This window comes from Malus domestica, chromosome 13, assembly GCF_042453785.1.
Source record: "Malus domestica chromosome 13, GDT2T_hap1".
Taxonomy (NCBI): domain Eukaryota; kingdom Viridiplantae; phylum Streptophyta; class Magnoliopsida; order Rosales; family Rosaceae; genus Malus; species Malus domestica.
In genome coordinates, this window is record NC_091673.1 from 2,283,854 (window position 1) to 2,307,304 (window position 23,451).

Below are 23,451 nucleotides of genomic sequence, written 5' to 3' on the forward strand. Positions count from 1 at the left end.
AGATCCATTTTTCTTCCTCACCAACAAACTGGGCTCCTCAAAAGTGTTGTACTAGGTTGAATAAAACTTTTATCAACCAATTCTCTCAACTGAATTTCCAATTCCCTTAACTCATCCTGAACCAATCTCCAATATAAATTTATACCTGGCAACAAATCAATAATGAACCTCATATCTCTGCCTGAAGGCAATCCAGGTATACTTTCAAGGAAGACATCAAGAAAAGTCTAACTCTTTCGACATTATTCACACTACTCCAAACAACATCATTTAGCACCACATGAGCTAAGTATTTTTGACAGCCTTTCGAAAACAATCTCTTTGCTCTCACAGCATAAATAACAGCCTGACTCAATCCATTTTGCATACTTACAAAAGTAATCTCTGTTCATCCATATCGATGGAAAGTACTGGTTTCCCGTAACATTCCGTCTTGTCACAATTATAACCAACCAATCTAATGGAACAGAATTAACTGATACAATATATATTCTATTATTATTAAGCATTCTAAATAAGTACAATACTAACATAAAATAATCTACCGGTTTGCTTGCTTAACGAATCCACGAATGAGTTATTAATATTACGGTCTGCAGCCCGCAATACTGATAAATCATCGTTGTCTCGATAAGTAGGCAACCACTCTCAAAGATATAACATTACTATTTTGTTACTCAATGCAAAATACATACACTCGTCTCAACTACATTTATTTACTACTCTCTAGGTAATAACATACATAATAAGAAATATATCAGCCGAAGTCAACTAGAATGACCAATACGGCTGATTCAACTCTTATCTCAATAATACGTCGGCCGGATCCACTCCGCGTGGTCGGTATGGCTGAGCCTATAACTCACCATTTCTCATGTGTCAATCGAATCCACTTCTCATGGTCTGTACGACTGAACATATAACTCATCAAATCTCTCTGTACTCACAGTCAATCCGACCAAACTACTAAATTCATAAACTTGTTGAATCAACACTATGATATCATGGAAAATTGTTGAGTACAACTGATTCTAGGGACGATTCACAATTCTGTGTCCCCTCTGTTCACATAAACACATTCATTAATTTCACATTTCCCAAAGTGTTAATTTTTTTTTTTTTTTTTTTTTTTTTTTTTTTTTTTTTTTTTTTTTTTTTTTTTTTTTTTTGTACCTGCTGCACAAGGTACATTTCCTTTACTCGAGACACCTTGTCTCAAATATCTGGGATTACCAGTATATCCATCACTTTTACTCTGACCAGCGACATTAAAACCTCAGCTGGAAGAATTAACTCTAGCTTCACTTCTTTCGAAGCTCTGAATCTTTCTATATCCTTGATATGACGAATCATTGACTTTATCGTCTTCTTTTGAGTCTCATTCATTTCTTATTCTTCTTTATTCTCGTTGCTCATGTTCTCAGAGTCCTCAAGACTCAACAGCATCTCGCATACTCCTGATAAGAATTACAATGGATAGTGGTCACCCAAAATACCACTTCCCTTTTGCCACCCAGCCTAAAACAACATAACACCTCCACCAAATTCACAACAATATCTGGATAGAACGAGGCAAGTCTGAAAACTTTCTATAATATCCCTCGATCATCACCTTCCTTGTCTCATATTTGTAAACTCTTGTTTACCACCATCGATAAATGCCGGAGGGATAAACTTTTCCTTTAAACAAGTCCTTAAACAATTCTCAATCGACTGATTCCTATGGTGACAACAATTCATACTCCTGTTTCCACCAGGATACAAATTCATAACCAAAACCAGGTAGTCGTCTCGACCCCTTGTCAGAAGGAAATTTCCTTTGACTTGCATAATCTGAAACATCTTTTCCAATTGGTTAAACCGTTACTTCGCTCCCTCAGGTTCATCATTTCATAAGGTGATTCAAATTCAACTCATAACCCATCTTAAAATGTCCCTTTTTATAATAGACTGAATCACCATAATAATAGTTTTCCCTAAACCGCTATATTAGGGAGACTAAATTCCTCTAACTACGTGGTTTGCTACGAGGCGGTGTAGTTCTGACAGAATTCACTATAAACTTCTCAAGATGTCCAAGATTGCAACCATGCTCTGATACCAACTGACATACCCCATCCCGAAGGAGGGCATGCTGGCCGTCACGTGAGAGTGACGTAACCATTTGCACAGTACGGAAGCTTTAAGATACAATTTAAGTTGATACACCCGAAGGTGAGTCCTAATTTTGTCCAATCTGTCAGAACACCGTCGAATTCCTCGTAGTCACCACACCTTTGTGATTCCTGAACCTGGAGGGGCGCAAAACCAAAATTGAGTGGGTCAGTAAAACAATTCTTTTCCAAATCCAAACAATTTTCAAAACGTTGTAACCCCTCTCCGTAAAACCTGTATATTTTCCCAGAAATGTAAAATATAAATATACATATATATTCTCAAAACTTCAAGTCGTTAACTCAACATTTTCATAACAATTATGCCATGCCACATCATCTCAACATTTCTCATATTAATTATGCCATGCCACATCATCTCAACAGTAATAAGGTATGAATGCATCAACATAATCATATCAGGTGCAAGAAAGTAATCAACCGTAGGCCCTCTAATAGCCCTGTACGGTTGAACCTAGAGCTCAAAATCTATCATTATCACTCTACCGGAGTCACCTCTGTGACCCGTCCGGCCTTCTGCACACAAGTTACGCTCTAGTGCTTCTCATAAGTCATCTGTGCACATAATCTAAGGTCACCCACCAGTCGGAATCTCACTAACACTCTCGCGACTGGTCTGTCGTACCCACTCCGCGTGGACTGTACGACTAGCATCTACTTGGATCCAAGGCGAGCGTGCGATGCGGTGAATACTATAAGCACTAAACCATGGTGCAGGATTTGAGCTCAATATATATCATCATCATAATAACAGTAATTAAATTCTTACCTGTGCGTCCACCGCACCAATTCATACATATGCATCATAAATCAATTCTTACCTGTGCGTCCACCGCACCAATTCATACATATGCATCATATATTAATTCATGCATGGCATTTCAACTCACATTTCTATATACTTTTCATATCAATTCTATGCATGGTATTTCACTTCCCGTTTTTCCACATAACTCATATGCATTTCATTTTAAACATATTTTCATTTCAATTCAATTTCTGGGAAACGTCAAGTATATATATATACGGAAAACAAAACTGCCCACTCACCTGGAGTTCGCCCTACAACTCCCTAGCACAATACGCCAAGGCGTCATGACGATCGCCGCCTAGAATAGTAATCAAATCCAGGCTCAGAATTCATATCGATAAAATATAACTTATATAAAATACGTCACTACGTAGTTCGATCCGGAAGATCTGCCACTCAGATTTTAAATCCATAACTTCCAGAGGTCCACAATATATCTCTAGGATAACATCCTAAAATTTCATTACCATCCAACGGTTGGATCTCCGTCAATTTCCAAAACTAAGTGACGGTTAACATTTTATATTATGGACTTACAATTCCAATTCCGGAAGATCCGTAACTCGGATTCCCAATCCGTAAGTTCCAATAATCCTCAAATATTACGTATTACAACGTATCAAAGTTTGGTGACAATCCAACGGTCGGATCATCAATTCACATTTTCACCAAAACTATAAAACGTTATTCGAACACCTAACCAACAATCCTTAATAACTTTCTCATACGGTGTTCAATTTAGGTATATGAATATACCACAGTGATCTACTCGACGTCACGGACGTCGACATATTTTTAAAATATTTTTATTTTTATTTTTTTATTTTACTGTAGCACCATCTTCTTCCTTGGGTCGCCGGACTGGTTTTTCCGGCGGCCGTTTTCCGGGCAGTTTTTCAAATTGCCATAACTTTGTCATTTCTCAACGAAATCAAGTGATTCAAAAACGAAAGTTGTAGCCCTTGAAGAGACAAAGAGAATGGTACCTTGCACAACACCTAGTTCGCCGTGGTTTGGCCGGAAACTGCCTCGAAAGCCTCGGAGGTCGCCGGAAACTGGGTATTTTTCAAATGAGTATAACTTCTTCAATACTCAACGAAATTGAGTGAAACAAAAAGGAAAGTTGTAGTACTTGACGAGACGAAGAGATTGATACCTACCTCGACTCTTAACTCGCCGGGGATTCGCCGGAAAAAGCCTCGAAAGCTCCGGCCAAACTTTGAACTTGTCGATCTCAGTGTTCTTACGTCCAAAAACTTCCCACGAAGCACTCCGAGCTTCCTTGGGACCTCACTAAGCTCACTATAAGCTTAGAATTCCCTGAAACACAACATTTTACGTTCACATGAACAGTGACCAAAAATGGAGGTTCGGGTTTCACATGATTCCGAAGGTTTCACTTCCTAAAACTAGTACCAATGAACTCAGAATGACGAAAGGATGAAGATGCATACCTTAGTTGCCTCGATCCGTCGAGTTTTGGAGGATTTGGGTGTATGCCGTACGTTTTGGGTGAGAGAGAGTGAGAGAGAAAGAGGAAGTCGTGAGGGAGGAGAGAGAATGAACTGAGAGAGAGACAAGGTACGGGAAAGAGGGAGAAAATTGAGGGGTGTGGGATCCTACCCAATCCCCAACTACAAAATTCTAACATAAATTTAAATCTAAGTCTCCACTCTACTTACCAAATTTTAGGAGCTTAGATATAACGAACATAAAAATTATACCTTAGCCACGTATTAGGGGCATTTTCGTAATTTCACATCCTCGGAATTAAAAATTCCGGGACGGGCTGTGACACTTATATATATTACACTAATTTTCACAAGCTTCAAAATTATGGTCTTTTTTATTTCCGTATTTATTGAATGTATCTATCTTGCGCATCGGATGACGAAAAATTGCCCGGAGTGACGGTGACAATGATTTTTCAGTCCTCTGAAAACGCATATGTACAAGGTGATGGTTTACTTTTATGCACGTATGAATAGAAACTTCATGCATCATGTGACTGTTGAATATATGTGAGGTACATATATGACCAAGTCTCTTGCTTTGGTTGCCAGTGGCTACTTTTCCTGATTGCTGTTAATATGAAGATACTATTTTAGATATGCACTAGGTCTACTATTTTTCTTGATGAAATCTAGAGCGTTCAACCATGAAAGGAAATAAGAAGATAAAAATAAAAAAGGAGAGATAATCCTTATCCGAGCCTAGTAATCCTTGCCGTAATTTACTGTTTCAAATTGTAATGACTTTTGCTTTGAAAAACATATGAGGGTAATTATTATTCCCAATTCAAAGTAAAAGCCCTTGACCATGTGGAGAAAGAACTGGGATTTTCGTCGGATCTTAAGGTTGGTTTAGTATTGTTATGCTTTGAAAAAAAATTATTTTTGCTGTACTGTGAGAATAAGCAGCTGTGAAATAAAGCAGTTTAGTGTTTGGTAAACTTTTTTGTAAAAGTGCTTTTGAAAAAAAAAAAATATTATAGTATTTGATAAACTTTTATATAAAACAGATGTGAAAAAAAACTAGTTTTTCAAAGCTGGATTTTGCAGCTTTGTGTTTTTGGCATTTTTTCATCCAAAACTATGAAAAAAAAAACTGAAACTGAATGTTTACCAAACATAAAAAAGCTCCAAGCTTTTTTTTATAGGAAAACTAATGAAAAAGATTTGAAAACTTTGAGTTTTAATGATGAGGACAAAATAAAGGGTAAAGTGAATAGTACAAGGTTTGACTTTTTAGTATAACAATGTGGTTTTTCGTTAAAGTGAACAGTACAGTGGGCTTTTCGTTAAAACTCCCTTTTTTTATAGCCATTTTTTTTTCAGAATCACTTCAGTACTCAACCAGGGCTTAGTGTCTTGGTTTGTATGAGGTGGATCAACGCAATAAGTTGATGGATGGGCGCCCGATTTAATTTGAGTAGCTCGAATTGCATAATCTTTAGGCTCCGAACAGTGAGATCTAGAGTGGATCTTTATATGTGGAGAAGACATGTGAAGGTAGGTGAAATTTTGACAAGATTGTTTGATTATGGCAGCTCTTATATTAGCATAATCAACATGATGTCAGTATCAAATCAAAATATAGAAAATCTCAAACGTTTATCAATAGTGTCATACGATGAATGTCATCTATGTTACATCCGGAAATTCTTCGATACCGTTGTTTCCAAGGAGAACCAGTGCAAATTGATGTACTTCTATCCTCAATAATGCCCCACGAATGACGTGATTAAGTTCTCGACAAAAGTTTTTCCCTGTACAGAGGAGGAGAGGAGTTGAATTATGAGATTGGTCAAATTATGCGACTTTCATAGGCCCAATTAGGCAAAAACTGGCTTGAATTCAAGAGTCTAATATCTGGGGCAGATTACATGAACATCCTTTCTTTAACTAAAAAACTCTCTTTCAACCGTCATTCGGTACCCAAGGACAATCTTCAAGTCAAACCTGTCCTCCTCCATAAATAATACAGCTCTCAAAATTACTCTTTTATTATACTAATTAACTATCTCTCTCTCTCTCTCTCTCTCTCTCTCTCTCTCTCTGTGTGCATATTAAATTATCACCTCCACAGTTTCTGCCACAAAAATCCCAAATGAATCAAAACCTCTACCTCTTCATCCTGATCTTCCTTCTCTCAGAAACCCCAGCATTTGCAGTGGACCTTTACTACCAAAACTGCAGCGTCCCCACAACCTGTGGCCGCCTAAACATCAGCTATCCGTTCTACATCCCAGGCAGGCAACAAGACTTCTGCGGCTACCCTGGTTTCCAGCTCTCCTGCCACGGCGGCGCAGACGACGACAAAGAAGAAGCCTACCCACTTCTCCAGTTGTCTGGAGACGATTACATAATTCACAACATCAGTTACGAAAGACAGACTCTTGTCGTCTCAAATGTTCTACTTTCGCACTACTTGGACAACTCTTCCTGCACTAATCTCTCACTGATCCATAATTTAACGCTCCCTAATGAACAGTTTGAGCTGGCTCCAAACCAAGATCAGTTCTTTCTGCTCCACAACTGCAGCCCTTCGTTTGTCGATTCTTTTCCAACGTACAAGATTGGTTGTAGTAACACTTCGGTTCTTGCTCTGCCTCGGCAGATATATCCGAAATTTGAAGGTCTTGGGGAGGTTGAAAAGTGTGGATCGAGTGAGGTGCCGGTGGCGCAAGGTGGAGGGTATGGGAATGACGAGGCGGCGGGAATGAAGGAAGTGTTGGGAAGAGGGTTTGAGATGAAATGGCTGGCTGGTGACTGCAGCGAATGCCAGAGGAGTGGAGGGCTATGTGGGTTTAACTACACCACCCACCTTTTTAGGTGCCTCTGCCCCAACAGGTCCTATTCTGTGTTCTGTAGGGGCGACGAAGGTTAGTCTCTCTCTCTCTTCACTCTTTTTTTCTTTCTTTTTTACATGCAATATGAATTGTTAGATAATTACTACGCAGCATACATGATTCAAGCTAGTTCATTAACACAATATGTCGTTACACTCGAATTCAAATTCACCTTTATAGATTAAAGTAGTTTAGAATATCGTTTAATTTTGATACGGAGACAATTTCTGGTACGGGATAATTGTCCCACTTGCCCAACTCTCCTGTGCAAAAAGTTGCAAAATCTCATCGAGTCTAACTCCTACCACACATTAGATTTCAAAGGAAGAAGGGCGGCTGCTGGCTGGAGGGTTGAATATAGCCACCTCTAATCAAATATTAACGAAGAAGATCGTCTGTGAAGTCGAATCTGAACCTCTACACCGTCACGATTTAACGTGAAAAATATCCTTCACGATTATTTGTGATAAAAATTATTTGAGATGCAAACAATAGGTCGTCGTACCTAGTGCACAAGGCTCCCGCTTTACGTAGGGTCTGGGAGAAGTGAATGTCGGCTAGCCTTATCCCCATTTATGGAGAGGCTGCTCCCAAGGAGATGCAAACAATAGGTATGCCCCCAAATTAAAAATGCTTTCTTGATGGGATATTTGTTAGCTCTAAGTAATTCTTTAGTCGCATAATCTTCCAGGATAAGATAATTTATTAGGGTTTTAGAACCAGGTTGTTGATTACTACTCAGTCTGCAAGTCAACATAAACTTTGATTCATGAACAATGTCTTAATTCACGAACAAGTTAATAAAGACATCATTACGTGTAAACAAAAGGGATTAACATAATAAAATGAGAACGCTAAGATGATGGTATTCCGAACCAATAGTACCATATCATGCATAAAACGTAAAATACATAGCGTCATGTTGTTGGTCTAGGATGCTACGGTAAAAGGATGTAAATCCTAACAAGTTTAGACCCTCTAGTTGTAGTCACATTGAATAGCAATCCAATTAGAAATTTGCTGGTTGTTGGTAATTTCTTTCCTCAACAGCCATTGTTGACTGAAACCTACCACTGTGCCAGTTGTTTGTTGCACTGCCTCTGTCGTTGGAGATGATCAAAGTTCATCTTAATCCCACCGTCCAGAACATGAAAAATCATATTATCATCATTGTTCTGGAGACAAAATGCACCCAATAAACGCGTGGAAGCCACATTCAATTTGGCCAACTAGTGTGATTTGTGGTTGCACTTTCATCCCATAATTTTTTGCCACGGAGGTCGCTACAGTCGTAGGGCATTGCGTTTTGTGAATGCAACACTTGACCCAACGTGCGCACTGTGCATTCTGATGCTGCGCTAGTAGTCCAATACTACTGGATTGTCAAGTCGGACATGACTTGGTGCAGTAAAATCAACCCAGGCACGCAGGCACTTGTGGTTCACGATTTTGAACTGAAGTCCTCGTTTGGTGTCTAAGATTGAATATGTTAATTACTAGATTCAATTTGTATTCAATAAAGGGATGGATGTCAACTTTCAAATTGCGTCCAAGTTGATAGTAGAAGTTGGATTTTTTATTTTATTGAAACGATAGTGAATTTCATTGAACAGGTATAGTAGTAAAAGGGCGGCAATAGCTAACTTAATGTGAATTACAATCCTCAAACATTAAATTTAGAATAAAGATCGGAAGAGAGTCCAACCAAGCACAAGGGGATTTGACGTGTAACCATAACGAGCAAGGCGATGGGCTACTCCGTTAGCTTGGCGGCAGACTTGGGTACATCTAACATTAGAGCAACTCCATTGGTGCTCGAAATGCCCAGGTATGTGGGTTGAATATCCCCCAACCAAAAAAAAAATCATCTTCACTGGTCCAATGTCATTGAGGCAATTGGAGCAAGGGTAGCAGCTAGTTGGGCTTCCCTGCCAATTCAAGCCCGGGCTGCGTCTACAGGCAGTGGCCTACGTCATAGCTGACGTCAGGCAGTAGACAGAGCGGGTCCACTCACCGAGCCAAAAGTCTCGCCCTCAGAGCAACTCCAGCCTTGCTGGTTGCTCGGGCGTCAGGCGAGGAGAAAGGGCCCTCGGGCCGGTGGGAGCAAATCCAACGGGGAAGGGCCTGAGTGAGGGTGGGAGCTCGAGCGAAGGGGGGGTGGGGAGTCGACGGGCCTGTGGCCCGAGGGTTTGCAATTTTTTATTTTTTTTTGTGTCAGAGAGAGAGAGAGAGAATGAGAGATAGATAGCTTTTGTAATTTTTTATTCTTTAAACAAACAAAAAAAATTATTATTTTTATTGCTTATTGCCAGGGGGAGGGTTCCAAGGGTGGAGATGTAAATGGCAATTACTGTTCATTAATGGTAATTACTATTCATTTAAGGCAGTTACTGTTCAATAGGGTGGATTGAATAGTGGATTGCCAGGGGGAAGGGCTCCATGGGTGGAGTTGCTCTCAGCGGTTGGATTTATATCGGTCTTCTCATCTAGATCGTTGGATTTCCAACTTTAAAAAAAATGAAAATTATAGGTTGTGCCACATGGCACAATCTGGTACATCTAATTAAAAAAAATTGGAAATCAACAACCATAAATAATCCAGGGGCAAAAAAAAAAACAACAAAATTCCAAAAGAATTGCAAATCTTTGTATTTAAAATTCAGTCGGAGTTAAATATGGAGTTTCAGTTGAAAATTTACGTTTGTGAATGGTAAACAGTGGACTTGCTCTTAGTGATCAATGGAAGCTACCATTTCATATCCTCAACAAGTTGTCCAATTGGAGAGGAACTGGGCAGAGGAACATTCTGTTGAAATATCTCACATCGATCGTATCAAAGGCAGAAGAAGAGTTTAAATACTCTAATCCCACTCCAACTAACCGAGGTCTTTTGTGATAAAACCCAACACCTGACGGATTGTGCAGGTGGTAATTACCAAGTTGGGCACAATATCGATGTTGTTGAAAGTGGGTCATATGGCCCGTCTCTCTGATAATTCTGCACATTCAAAGCCCCAGTAATCTAAAAATCAGTCTGCTTTAAAGCTAAAATCTTTCCGTTGCTTCCTTTCTAAGTTCCACTAATCCATGTTCGTTCGAAAGCAAGGATAAAACTTTCGATCAGAATCTCCCTATATCGAAGAACCAACAAAACGCATCACAATCGCAGGAAACCAGAATCTCCCTATATCGAAGAAATCACAGGCAAGAGACTAAGACGCATGAAAATTCAACGCGCTTTTCGGATTCAACACTCTTGAAGAATGGATGAAAGACAGAGTAGATAACAAAACCCAGAAAGTCGTGGTTGCTTCCGTATCCACTGCGCCAACCAGCAAGACTAACTCCACAAGTCTTCGGGAAGGTATTGTGGATACGTTTTTCTCTCTTGTCCCTTCTCCTACTTACATCAAGACCGCTACAGAAAATGACAGCCACAAACAACCAAATTCGTCATGATGTTTTACTAAATTAAATTCCAAGGAACTAGGATATTCTTTTCAGCTATGGATCCGTTCAGCGTTCACACGAATAAGTAGACCCGAAAGCGAGACAGGCCGGACACGAAAGACCAATCATGTTTCACGACGCTACGGGTGAACACTGAACAGTCGATCCTTTCCGTAATGTGTGTGGTTCAGAGGAGTTTCGAGGATTTTTGAATAGTATCATCGTGACGATAATGGTTGAAGAGTCAAGGGGTCAAAGTCTTTCTGGTGGTGGTCATTGGGGAAGTTGGGAAGGAAACTCCCTAATAGGCCACGGAAGTCTTTAAGCCAACCAATCAAACAGTGTGTATCAAGCAACTTTTTACATGGTTAGTTTCGACTAGTCTTCCGTCTCCTAATTTCCAAGTCAACTGGCGTGTTAAACAGCCAATTTTTTTGATATATTGCAAACAAAGAATTCTGAACCTCTAAACAATTCAACACTCTTGTTCTGAAGAGGAGGAGTAGATTTTCTTATTGTTCTTCCTTTGCGGCGCTTTCTTCTTGTTGATCAGCTGGGAATTTTCGGATGGCTCCGGTGGCTTTGTTTATTCTTGCCATTCTTGCTCACCTTGTGGTTCTGCACTCTGCTCATTCAGCAGAGGAACGCGCCAAACATTGTCCAGTCCACTTCTGCGGCTCAGCAGGCGACATCAGCCTCCCCTTCAAAAGCATGGAAGATCCTCCTGATTGCGGAATGTTCACAGTCAATTGTTCAGACACCGAACGGCCAAAAATCCAATTGAAAGAGGGAGGATACTGGCATGAATTCCAAGGCTCTTTATTTTCACCTTCGATTTCTATCAATGACAGAGACCTTGCCGACCGCTTAGAAAAGGATCGCTGCGATGATGGAGTTTTGGACGACTTGAGTCTTCCTAGCGCTTCTCCAATCCTTGAAGTACCATTATTCACACACAATTTGACCCTTTTCAAATGCAACACCACCTTAGACAAAAATTCTTACCCACAACTTAATTATGGCTGCGGAAATGATAACCATACTTATTATACCGCTTCATTTAGCAGTAGTTTACCTAACCCCCAGCTGCTAGGGTGTTCAACCATTCAGGTCCCCATGCGTCCGTTTAAACCCAAGAACTTATCTTCATTGACTGCTGAGTTTAACCTGGAAACACCAGAATGTTTTCAATGTATTGAAAGCAAAGGTGAATGCCAGGTTGAAGAGGGAGAATTTAAATGCACCAAAGGTATATACATTTACATGACCTTTCTTTCTTTCTCTGACGTGCAATAATCCGATTCCTTTCTTCAAAGGATATAACTCTTAGAAACAGGAAACAGTTTATTGAAACACACAAGTATTAAATGATTGTTATGTATGCATTAGCCTCTTCTTGTTCTTCGAATGGTAACATTATTTATGCCATCTTCTGTGATTTAGCTAACAACAGTTTTTTTTGCAATTCATGTTGCAGGAGATAAGCAGTTGAACCTGAAGCTAGGACTAGGTAAGATTGATATCTCCGCATTTAAATATCTAATTGATATGGATACTCATCTAGGACAAGCGACAGAAGGACAGAAATCAATCATTCTCCAATGGCTCTGGATTAATTTTCTAAGAATCATGGGAATGAGCAAGCGTTTAAACATGTTGCCAAAGTCAATTGATTGCTCTCCGTAACATACCTTCGACCAAATTTAACTCTCCTTTAAGCACCCCCAGTATAAACTCCATTTTAACTGTCTCTCCCACTTGTATTCTGTAGGAATTGGCCTTGGATTTCCAGCACTTCTTGCTATATGCGTGTGTCTTCTGTTGCTTTACAAGAAAAAACGCTCTTCACTCTTCCTCTCAAGGAACATTTCTTCTCAGCCATACACAAATTCCGACATAGAAGGGGGCGGTGCCTACTGTGGTATCCCGGTCTTCAGCTACAGTGAACTCGATGAGGCAACGAACCACTTTGATAGCGAAAGCGAACTTGGAGATGGAGGTTTCGGAACTGTCTACTATGGTAAGAGCTAATCTTCTATATATGTGTTAATTTCCGAAAAAATAAAAGAAATCATTTACATTAGGCAAGTAAAGAGGAAGTTAAGTTGCATAGTATCTGCAGCAGCTTACTCTTTGATCAATCCAATATAGGAAAACTCAAAGATGGTCGGGAAGTTGCAGTCAAGCGCTTATATGAGCACAATTACAAACGCGTTGAACAGTTCATAAATGAAATTGAAATCCTCACCCGTCTGCGCCACAGAAACTTAGTCTCCCTTTATGGCTGCACCTCACGCCGCAGCCGTGAACTCCTCCTTGTTTACGAATACATTTCCAATGGAACCGTTGCTGATCATCTCCACGGAGACAGAGCAGATGGCTCACTCACTTGGCCTATACGTATGAGCATCGCCATTGAAACCGCCGACGCATTGTCCTACCTCCATGCTTCTGAAATTGTACATCGCGATGTGAAGACTAACAACATTCTGCTCGATGACAATTTCTGCGTTAAAGTTGCAGATTTTGGCCTCTCCCGGCTCTTCCCCATTGATGTCACGCATGTCTCAACCGCTCCACAAGGGACACCGGGTTACGTTGATCCAGAGTATCACGAGTGTTACCAGCTAACTAGCAAGAGTGACGTTTATAGTTTTGGAGTTGTTCTCATCGAGCTCATATCATCGCTTCCGGCAGTTGATATAATGAGGCACAGGCACGAAATTAATCTGGCTAACTTAGCCATAAGCAAAATTCAGAAGGGTTTGTTCAACGAGTTGGTAGATCAACGTCTCGGGTTCGAATCCGATGGTGAAGTTAGAAGGATGATCATTGCAGTTGCAGAGTTGGCTTTTCAATGCTTGCAGCAGGACAACAATGTGAGGCCTACCATGAACGAGGTTTTGGAGGCTTTGAAAATGATCGAAAGCGGGAGTTATGTCCCTGAGAATTTAAAGCCGGAACCGGACAGTGAGAGTGTGAAAACGAGTGTACAGCCGCCAGCTTCGCCAGATTCTGATGAGATCGGGCTGTTGAACGTGAGACCTCCGCCTTCGCCGGTTTCCGTCACGCAAAAATGGCCTAGCACTAGGTCTACTTCACCTAATGCTAGTGCGTGACAGTTTTCTTTTTTTGTGTGTTACTTTTCAGTATAAAGAATATATATGAATGCATTTTAGATTTGATTAGGTGGGTAAAAGGGCGAACTCAAGCCAATAACGCTTCCCGTTTTGCAAGGGTCAAGAGGGGATAACATCTATCGTACATAACTTTAACTTTCTCTTGTAAAGATGTTGTTTCTACGACTCGAACTCGTGACATTTCGGTCATAAAAGAACAACATTTCCGTTGTACAAGAGTCGCCATCATTGAAAAACACATCTAATTAGTACTTCTAGGTAAAAGCTTGAGGGATTTCACCTAGTGCTAGTGCGTGACAGTTTTCTTTTTTGTGTGTTACTTTTCAGTATAAAGAATATATATATGAATGCATTTCAGATTTGATTAGGTGGGTAAAAGGGCGAACTCAAGTCAATAATGCTCCCCGCTTTGCAAGGGTCAAGAGAGGATAACATCTATCGTACGTAACTTTAACATTCTCTTGTAAAGATGTTGTTTCTACGACTCGAACTCATGACATTTCGATCACAAAAGAACAACATTTCCGTTGTACCAAGACTCGCCATCATTGAAAAACACATCTAATTAGTACTTCTAGGTAAAAGCTTGAGGGATTTGTACATATTAGATGGAGACATTGTTATTAATATTCATATTTTATATGTATAATTTTGATCCTGTATCGTTTTGACTCTTCATACTTGCGTTGAAGTCTATGTCTTTTTCCTTTCTGCTTCTTCTGATATTGTTTATTAACCAAGTTTTGATTGTTTGACATGATCAAACACCTCCTTTACTGATGAGTATATTTTATATTATATATTTTACCCTAATTTTAGTATATTTTGGTTAATATTTTGAAAGAATTTTGATACTTTGAATTGTATTTTCAATAAAGGACTTTCGACTTCCTCTGAAGCAAAACAAGATCAAATGGACGAATTTTGGAGAAATTCCAGTTGGAAGACGTTCGTGAGTCACTTAGCTTGATTGTATCAAAATCTGGGATTTTTCCACCAAGCGGTTATTTTCTGGCGATAAAATAAAGGAGCGATGCGCAGTGCTGGAAAATAACGTTTTTGGGCTTAAATTGCGTTTTTGGAGCCCAAGATGACCTCGGATGGGTTCGTGGCCTTCTGGAGAAGTGTTCAAAATATTTCAAACATTAAATTCAGCTATATTGGGCTAGTTTTGGAGCAGCTTATGGGTCCAAAACGTGGCTGTTCAGATTTTGGACGAATTTTATCATTTTAATTTAGGGTTATGTTTTTTTATGGGGATTAGGGTTTGGTGGTGGTTTAGGAAATATATTGCTTGGCCGTCTACCATATGTCGGGACGCTTTCTTTTATGCAATTTTGGAGACAGAGAGAATTGCTAGGGTTTTGAAGATTTTTGACTTGAAGGTGTTTTCAATCCTTTTCTTAATAATATTTTCTATGATTTCAATTATGAATATGCGTAACTAATTTCTTTTGCCTGGGCGAAGCCTTGAGCCTTAGCATGAATATGTGATTTTTATTTAATTGCTTATGATTGATTGCATGCATACTTTGAATTGTTAATCACCGGGATAAAAACTATCTAATCGTCTTAATACCTGATCACCATTAAGATCTTTAGAAAAGTAATTTGATGCAATTTTAGTCAGAATGTTCCCTGAAATTGATGTTAGCTTCTTACAATTAATAATTGTAATTTCACTTTAGAAAAGTAATTTGATGCAATTTTAGTCAGAATGTTCCCTGAAATTGATGTTAGCTTCTTGCAATTAATAATTGTAATTTCACTTAGGATGAACACCACGTCTTAAGGGTTGCTTGGTTTTTCAAAGGATTTTCATAAAGCATAATGAGTATTTCATGTTCAGATTTGATCCGAACGTCCGGACGGGTTGCATGTTAGATATACGTTATATGTTGGAGGTTCCAAGTAGAATATGAATTAGGAAAATCTAACCTTCAAAGTGGCATGTGTAGATCATAAGTAATTGGTAAAAGTTCATAGGATTTCTAGGTGATGGTGAAACCCTAGTGCTTTCTTAATTTTATTTCTCCCAAAATTGTTTTCTTTTCCTTCTAGTTTTCAATATTGCAAATTGTTTATTTTAATTAATTAATTTCGTTTTTATTTTAAATAGGTTATAAAATCAATCACCTCAATTTATACTTTACAATAACTAATTGGAATTTGGTTTGCTTCAAATTATTTAATAATCCCTGTGGAGAATGACCTTGCGAGATCTGTTTATACTACAACAACCTTGTGATTCTTGCAAGTATAATAGGAGTTTTTAGCCCATTCACATGAGTAGTAAAATCCCTATCAACAGGATAGTAAAGCTGACATAAATGACAAAATGTTTTACATTTGTAGAATTCTAAATTACTCTAATTTATGTAAAAAGAATTTAAACTTGAATACTCTGGTCTAAACTATGTTAAAATATTAGAACTAGTATTTCATCAATCATTTATAATACAGTAATGCTTCTAAAATTGGATTTTTCAGATGTTTGTTTGGTAAAAAGAATTCACATTGCGTTGGTGAGGGTTAGGGTAATGACAACATTGTTGTTCTTGTTCAAGAAACCTAGTGTGCAGGCTACAGCCTAGAAAATTGATTTAGAAATACGGGCCACCTAACTTGCAGGCTAGTTAGATATTATATTTCAGAACTGGATTTCCTCCGGATCCAATAAAACTGAGCTTGCTGAGTAAATGATTCGTGGTGTTGAAATTTGATCTACAATTATTATAACTTTTAAAGGACCCCATGTTTGTAATCATTGAATCAAATTTCAACGGTCTGGATCCTCTGCTCAGCTCAGTTTTATTAGGTCCAGAGGGGATCCGGTTCCTTATATATCCAACAACATCCTCTTCGGAGGCTTTTGGTGAGGACCTTAGAGATCCGTAGATCGTGTATCGTGCGATCAATTTTTATTAGGTGCTGTTTGTGTTTAATTTTAAATAAAATATTTAAAATAATTTTTAACCACACATAAACAGACACGATTCGTAAATTCTTAGAATCCTTTTAAATAGATTCAGCAAGGATCCAAATTCATTACATATATATATATATATATATATAATAACACACTGACATATATTTTAATTTTCTTACCCGACAAAGTTTGCTAGTAATATCGTTACAGTGTCCTTACCAAGAAGTATGATTCTCTTTCCTCTTTTTTTCCTACTCTTATTTACCCTCTTAATTGAACGGTCACAATTAAACTACGTAAATATCTTATATTAATTTTTTATAATAATAAAAAGACAAAATAAGAGAATGTGAGATAAAATGATGAAAAAAAAAGAAAAAAAAAGAGAAGATAATCCTCTTCCCTTTACCAATTCTCCTGGTTAGACCTGACCTTTCAATCTTCTTCAGTCAAAGTATGAGGTGGTGTCGCCTCTTTTTCAGAACCCTATATAGATTTTCAGATTTTGGATTCAGCACATTTGGAATTTCACTTGGAAAATGCACCCACTTTCTCTCTCTTTTTAAAATTTGTGAAAAAAGAGAAAATTACCAATCATTACTTGTCAAATTTATGAAGAGATTTCTTATTATGCTTAGAACACCAGACCGCAGATTATATGTTAATATATAATTAACAAAAATTTGTTCAAATATTTTTTTAATTATATAATAATATATGTTGTATCGTCTCGTATTGTAGACAGAAAAATTTGTCTAATTTATTGAGAGAAAGGAAACTATTCCTGAACTTGCTCCCACCTCACTTTTTTGACATAACATTTTATAATTTTGACACGAAATTAACGTTAAACACGTTTCAGAAAAAGCATAAAGAGTCCCATCTAAAATTAGAGTGTACTTAGCATTTTTCAAAAAAGTGTGTATAAAAAATATGCATCCACTTCCCAACATATGCTTTTCTCCATTTCACAAGCAATCAATTGTGTCTCAGTCTCTCCCCTGTAATCATTCTCCAGTTTAAATTCAAATATTCACCCCAAAATTCACATGTATATATATAGAGAGAGGAATGGGAGTTAGCAGCAGCAACAGACCTCAAATCCAAAAGATGGGGACTTTACAGAAATTCAAGCTCCTCGCCACGCAGTGCGGCGTGGCCCAGAGCCCGACGCGAAGCCCGCGGACGAGCCCGTTGATCCAGTTCCGCCGCCGCAAACCCACCTTGCTGATGCTCCTGACCCGGAGCAGCAGTCGCCGCCGTGACCCGCCTGTTCCGATGCCGCTACCGGAGAAGATTCCGCTTCAGAGGAACAGTTTGAAGGACCTGTTCGTGTCGTCGCCACCATTTGAGTTGAACGACGGGAGAAAGGCGGAGAGTGAGAGAGATAAGCGGGTAGAGTCGGGTAGTTTGTTGGTGGTAGGTAAAGAAATTGGTGGAGTTGGACCGGGCTCCCCTAGGCCGGCGTGGACCGGTTTCCGTTACAAGTCGTTACTGAGAAGGGCTTGGCGCCCTGTGCTCGTCACTATTCCTGAGTAAATTAATTAAATAATTTAATCTTCGTAAAATATTATTAGAGTTTTTTTTGTTTGCTGTGTGGTCGGCCGTCTCTCATGATCCTGGTCCAAATATACCGATACAAATCGATCTTGTATTGCATTGTATAATTTGTAGCTGCCGTCCTTGGACTCGTAGTTACAAGCATTATCGTACGTTCGACTTTATGATTTCGTTTCAATTCTCCATTTTTTCGTGCCATTATCGTTTGTATTAAAAAATATTTGAACTCGTGAAAAACTGGAACCTCTCGCAATATGGGCAAAAGAAATACGTTTGAATTAGAACTACTTTGAATAGAAACAACTTCCGAAATGAAGGGGACGGAACAAGAACTAGAGGGATCCACCGAAGACGATCCTTCCCTTGTTTCGGAAGAAAAAGAGGTTCGAGACAAAATCGATGAAATTTCATTCATTCGTGACCATGCACGCCATTACCATCCTTTCGAGGTTCCTTTCTAAAGTTAAAGTGGCTAAAGAGGCCCAGGACCATGAATGTTGGGAGAACAGCTTACACTACACATGCTAAAGCAAGTCTTCCCTTTGGGAAAAAGAAAAGTTGCAAAGAGCTCGATGATTTCGAAGGGACTTTTTTCATCTATTTTGTTATTTAATTCAATTATTACAGAAAAAAATCTTACGATCAAAAGGTAAATTCAAAAAAAAGGTGGAGTCCTTCCATGTCTTGCCGCTAGCGGCTCTTTGGTTCCAAGGGGGATTGGAGTCTGATTTGTTTGGGCTTGTGATTGCCGCAGCGCAGAGTCATTCCCCGCTCTCTCGGTACCTCCATTTCCCTGGTGAGGTTCGGCTTGGCCGACAGAGTTAGGGTGGCCTTCTGAATGCTCGTTTTCTAGAAGTACAACCCTCCGCAAGAACCTATCTATCATCTCGTAACTGGTAAATGTAATAACGGCAGATGGAGTGGTTCTTATTAGATTAGTAGCACAACCATTATAGAATCCACGAAGGCCTTCCTTTTGGAACACCTTCTTTATGCAGTCAATTACTCCTGCATACTGGGTTCCAATGTGTCTGGCCTGCCCTTGCTCTTGCAGCCTCGAGCGCACAACCTGGAGATAATTGATTCAGTCAGGACAACAAAATAAAATATGAGAAAGAAAGACACGACTCTTAAGAGCAGTTTACTGAGAAGTTCATGCTCAACATACCTCGTGAGGGTATGTTATTACAGAAGCGATTACTTTTGATACCGATGAGGCAAAGGCAACTCTACTAGGGTGTAACTTATCAACAGTTGTATTATCTGAAAAGTTAAATTTATGGGGTCAGATATAATTAATTAATTAAAAAACACTGAATTTTCAAGTAAAACAGTTCATCAAAGAAGTAAACAAATAACATTTACCCCTTTTTGCCATGAAAGACTTTATCTTTTCATAAGCAGGAAATTGAATTGCAACATGACTTACTCCAGCCAAAGAAGGCAAGATCCCACTGTTTGAAACCACACATGCAAACAAAGAGGTATCATTAAGGGAAACCACGCGAATAAATTTTAATCTAATCAATTGAGCAGAATTCCTTTCACCGAATGGAAAAAAATTCGATCAGTATTTAAGCAATATCAAATATAAAATTCCCAGTTTAGTGTCATATCCACATGATGTAACTTGGAAAGAAAAATGACCTATATAAACCTCGCAAGCCTTCCTCAGTTGTAATCCTTGAGAAAGCAGATCTCATGCTTTTGTAAGGAATCACACCAGGCCTCATTCCTTGTGTCTAAACGAAGGTGATCAAGAAGAAAATATCAATGTACAAAAATGACAAAGTTCAAACGAGCAAAATTAATCAGTGCGGAGTCCTTGAGATTTTTCTAAATCCATGAGGGTTGAGTTTTAAGTCAGAAGGTAACATGTAATTATGTGGAAGAGATTCATTAGCCTGGTTAGACATTGGTTAAGCATCAACCCCAAGAATAAAATATGCCCGGACATTTCTCAGAAAACCGTAAACACTATAGGACCATCTCTAGCAAATATGAGTCTGCATAGTTGAACTATTTACTATCTTTTATTCCCGATTTTTCATAGTTTACTTTCTCCTGACATCTCAAGTCGAGGACATGATAGAAAAAACAACGTCTCCAGTCCCAGTCAAACAGAATGCCATAAAATAACAGGTCATTGTGCTATAGAAAGCAATAAAATGAAAATCTTAAATGAATTACAAACATAAAAACAGTAAACTTACTTGAAGTCTGGTCTTAACAACCCACAATGGATTTGTTGAAATGGCTGTGGCAGCCCCGGCACCAGCAGCAGCAATCATATTTTCACCAATTGTGAGTTCTCCGCTGCCATGAACTACAGTATGACCACAGTAAATGTTTAAAAACTAACTGAATACTATTATATATTACCCAATGCTCTACACTAAAACCAAGAATATGGGAATACTATGCGTCTCATAAGAAATAATTAGAGACAAACATAAACTTTTAAGTAAGCCACATTTGGAAAAACCAACCATGAGAGTGGAGTAGGCCTTTGAGTTGCTCATAAACTGTGAAGTACACCTGCATACGAACAGAGTACATATGGCTCCAGGAAAATTATAAAAAGTATACAGGAAAAAAAAGTAGCATGTGATCTGACCGAGGGCCCCAAAATCTTTGTGAACTCAAGTTTCCACAAGATAAGGGCTCTCAAAGATTTGTTTCACAATATAAGGCAACAAAAGTAATACTCACTGCCCAGTTTGGAAGTAGCGCTAGAATTGTAGGTGAAAGGCCCCGGTACATCCCCTTCACACCTTCTGTCTTTAATATTTTTTGTAGGCTCGTGACAATGATACTACCTGATCATAGGCCAAAAGGAAAACAAAGAAGAACAGTTATACTGATATGTGTAAGTATGAACCATATATACTACAAATAGATCGATTGGAAAATATCCTCGAAATGGCAATGAGCCATATAAAAAATTTATAGAACAAACACAAAGCCACCTGAAGCCGGTTCACCAAATAACAAGAAATGTGGCATACATCTGGTCAATGCAAATTTTCTCATATATACGAATACACTAGAGTTCACAAAACTGAAACTTTAATCCGACTACAATTCCTTTCCCCCTAAACATGTGCTCCCATAGTCCCAATGAATCTAATATCGTCAAAAATCGATACTTGCAATCGATAAGTTCCTTAAAATAAATAAAAACACAGAATTTCATCCCAGAATTGATAAACAAAGCATAATTTGTTCAAGGGAATAATAAAGCTTCGTCTCTGAAAATTGAAGAATACCTCTTTGACCAGAAGGCATGCCATGGACCTGCAGCCTAGTCTTGATGACATCTAAGGGGCATACAAATGTAGCCGCCATAGCCCCTGCAAAGCTTACAGTTCAATCAATTTGCAATAAATTCATCAGATTTGCAAATGCGTGCCCAAATGAACGAAACCCTAGAAATGGGAATCGCAGAAGAGCAAAGGAGGAAGATAACTGACCAGCGGAGGCGCCAGCACCGGCGTGGCAGATGACATCTCTGATAGATTGGCGATCGGAATGTTCGGCCACAACACCCATCGTCGTCGAAGCCCTCTCTAGCCTCCCTCTAGAGCTGCTTCTTCAAACTCAAATCAAAGGTAATTTTCATGGCCAGTCGCAGTGTGTGTATGTATATACATACATGTATATATACTGATTTGATAAGGGGGGGAGGGGGGAGATTTGGGGTCGGAAGTTCTAAGGACTGTTGAGAGTCAGTATTCTGGAGGTACGACGCCGTCGTCGTCGCCGCCTGACTTGTTTGAAGGGGGTTAAGTGGTGGAAAATGACGTGTCAGGTACGCAGAGCTCTGCTTCGGATTTGGAATTTGGAAATGGGAAATGACGAGGAGGAATCCGTCGAGGAAAGGAAACTAGAAAACTAGCAAAACGGCTATTTTCTTTCTCGGATAGGTTAATTTCTGGCCAAAAATATAAGTGGGTGGGTGCAGGGTATCGATTATTTAAATCAAATTTTGTAAATAATATATTGTAATTGTTTATGATTGAATTATTATTTATATTGATGCATTATATAATTTGAAATTTTGATCGAAAAAATGGCTCTACTTAACGTTATTCTTCAATTAAACTCAATTTCTGGCTAATAGGCATGAATGTGATACACATTTTAAGACCACTCAACAATCATCACTACAGTTCGATGGTATTTCTCTAGTGAATTTTAAATTCGGTTGTTAATTGCGTACTTGAAGTCAAAATATTATTGATAATTCTGTCACATCCCGGCCCGGGACAGACCACTTCCCGGGCCTGCTCCACCACCGTAGCACGATATTGTCCGTTTTGGGCTTACCATTCCCTCACGGTTTTGTTTTTGGGAATTCACGAGCAACTTCCCAGTGGGTCACCCATCCTGGGAGTGCTCTGGCCTCCTTCTCGCTTAACTTCGGAGTTCTTACGGAACCCGAAGCCAGTGAGCTCCCAAAAAACCTTGTGTTAGGTAGGGATGAGAATATACATTTAAGGATCACTCCCCTGGGCGATGTGGGATGTCACAATCCACCCCCCTTAGGGGCCTGACGTCCTCGTCGGCACACTTCCGCCCAGGAATTGGCTCTGATACCATTTGTCACATCCCGGCCCCGAGCGAACCACTTCCTGGGCCCGCTCCATCACCGTAACACAATATTGTCCGTTTTAGGCTTACCATTCCCTCACAGTTTTGTTTTTGGGAACTCACAAGCAACTTCCCAGTGGGTCACCCATCATGGAAGTGCTCCGGCCTCCTTCTCGCTTAACTTCAGAGTTCATACGGAACCCGAAGCCAGTGAGCTCCCAAAAGGCCTCGTTCTAGGTAGGGATGAGAATATACATTTAAGGATTACTCCCTTAAGCGATGTGGGATGTCACAATTCACTATTTAGTGTACGTTAAATCGTAGTATTTAAACAAAAAGATATTTCATGAATTTCTTCAATTTACTTTTTGTTTTTGAATTTTGAGAGCTTATGATATTTTATGACTATTATAACCTTTAAATGTCAAAGAGTTTAAAATTTA

The 23,451-nt window shown here is 39.1% G+C and overlaps 2 protein-coding genes and 1 long non-coding RNA gene across 4 annotated transcripts; 1 reads left to right on the plus strand and 2 right to left on the minus strand.

The window, feature by feature from the left end:
• Positions 1 to 2,225: 2,225 nt before the first annotated feature.
• On the minus strand, positions 2,226 to 4,570 carry LOC139190531 (uncharacterized). The gene is made up of 5 exons (XR_011574800.1): positions 4,440 to 4,570; positions 4,146 to 4,305; positions 3,972 to 4,040; positions 3,225 to 3,283; positions 2,226 to 2,291 (listed from the first exon to the last, which is right to left on the minus strand). It is a non-coding gene; the product is annotated as an uncharacterized lncRNA (long non-coding RNA).
• A 1,767-nt stretch (positions 4,571 to 6,337) lies between these two features.
• On the plus strand, positions 6,338 to 14,285 carry LOC103430699 (LEAF RUST 10 DISEASE-RESISTANCE LOCUS RECEPTOR-LIKE PROTEIN KINASE-like 1.1). Of its 2 annotated transcripts, XM_070810889.1 has the most exons (5): positions 6,338 to 7,369; positions 12,264 to 12,296; positions 12,558 to 12,806; positions 12,938 to 13,888; positions 14,207 to 14,285. In XM_070810889.1, exons 1-5 carry the CDS (start codon positions 6,595 to 6,597, stop codon positions 14,221 to 14,223), a joined length of 2,025 nt encoding a protein of 674 aa, XP_070666990.1. In that variant the 5' UTR covers positions 6,338 to 6,594; the 3' UTR covers positions 14,224 to 14,285. The 2 variants fall into 2 exon arrangements, with proteins under 2 accessions (XP_070666990.1, XP_008367072.2); XM_008368850.4 differs by lacking the exons at positions 6,338 to 7,369; positions 14,207 to 14,285 and adding an exon at positions 10,851 to 12,035 and having other exon boundaries at positions 12,938 to 13,974.
• A 4,703-nt stretch (positions 14,286 to 18,988) lies between these two features.
• LOC103430637 (nicotinamide adenine dinucleotide transporter 2, mitochondrial-like) lies at positions 18,989 to 22,385 on the minus strand. The gene is made up of 9 exons (XM_008368784.4): positions 21,889 to 22,385; positions 21,685 to 21,768; positions 21,128 to 21,234; positions 20,905 to 20,953; positions 20,629 to 20,741; positions 20,063 to 20,157; positions 19,781 to 19,869; positions 19,584 to 19,678; positions 18,989 to 19,484 (listed from the first exon to the last, which is right to left on the minus strand). The coding sequence occupies exons 1-9, from the start codon at positions 21,965 to 21,967 to the stop codon at positions 19,071 to 19,073; spliced, it is 1,125 nt and encodes a 374-aa protein (XP_008367006.2). The 5' UTR covers positions 21,968 to 22,385; the 3' UTR covers positions 18,989 to 19,070.
• Positions 22,386 to 23,451: the final 1,066 nt, after the last annotated feature.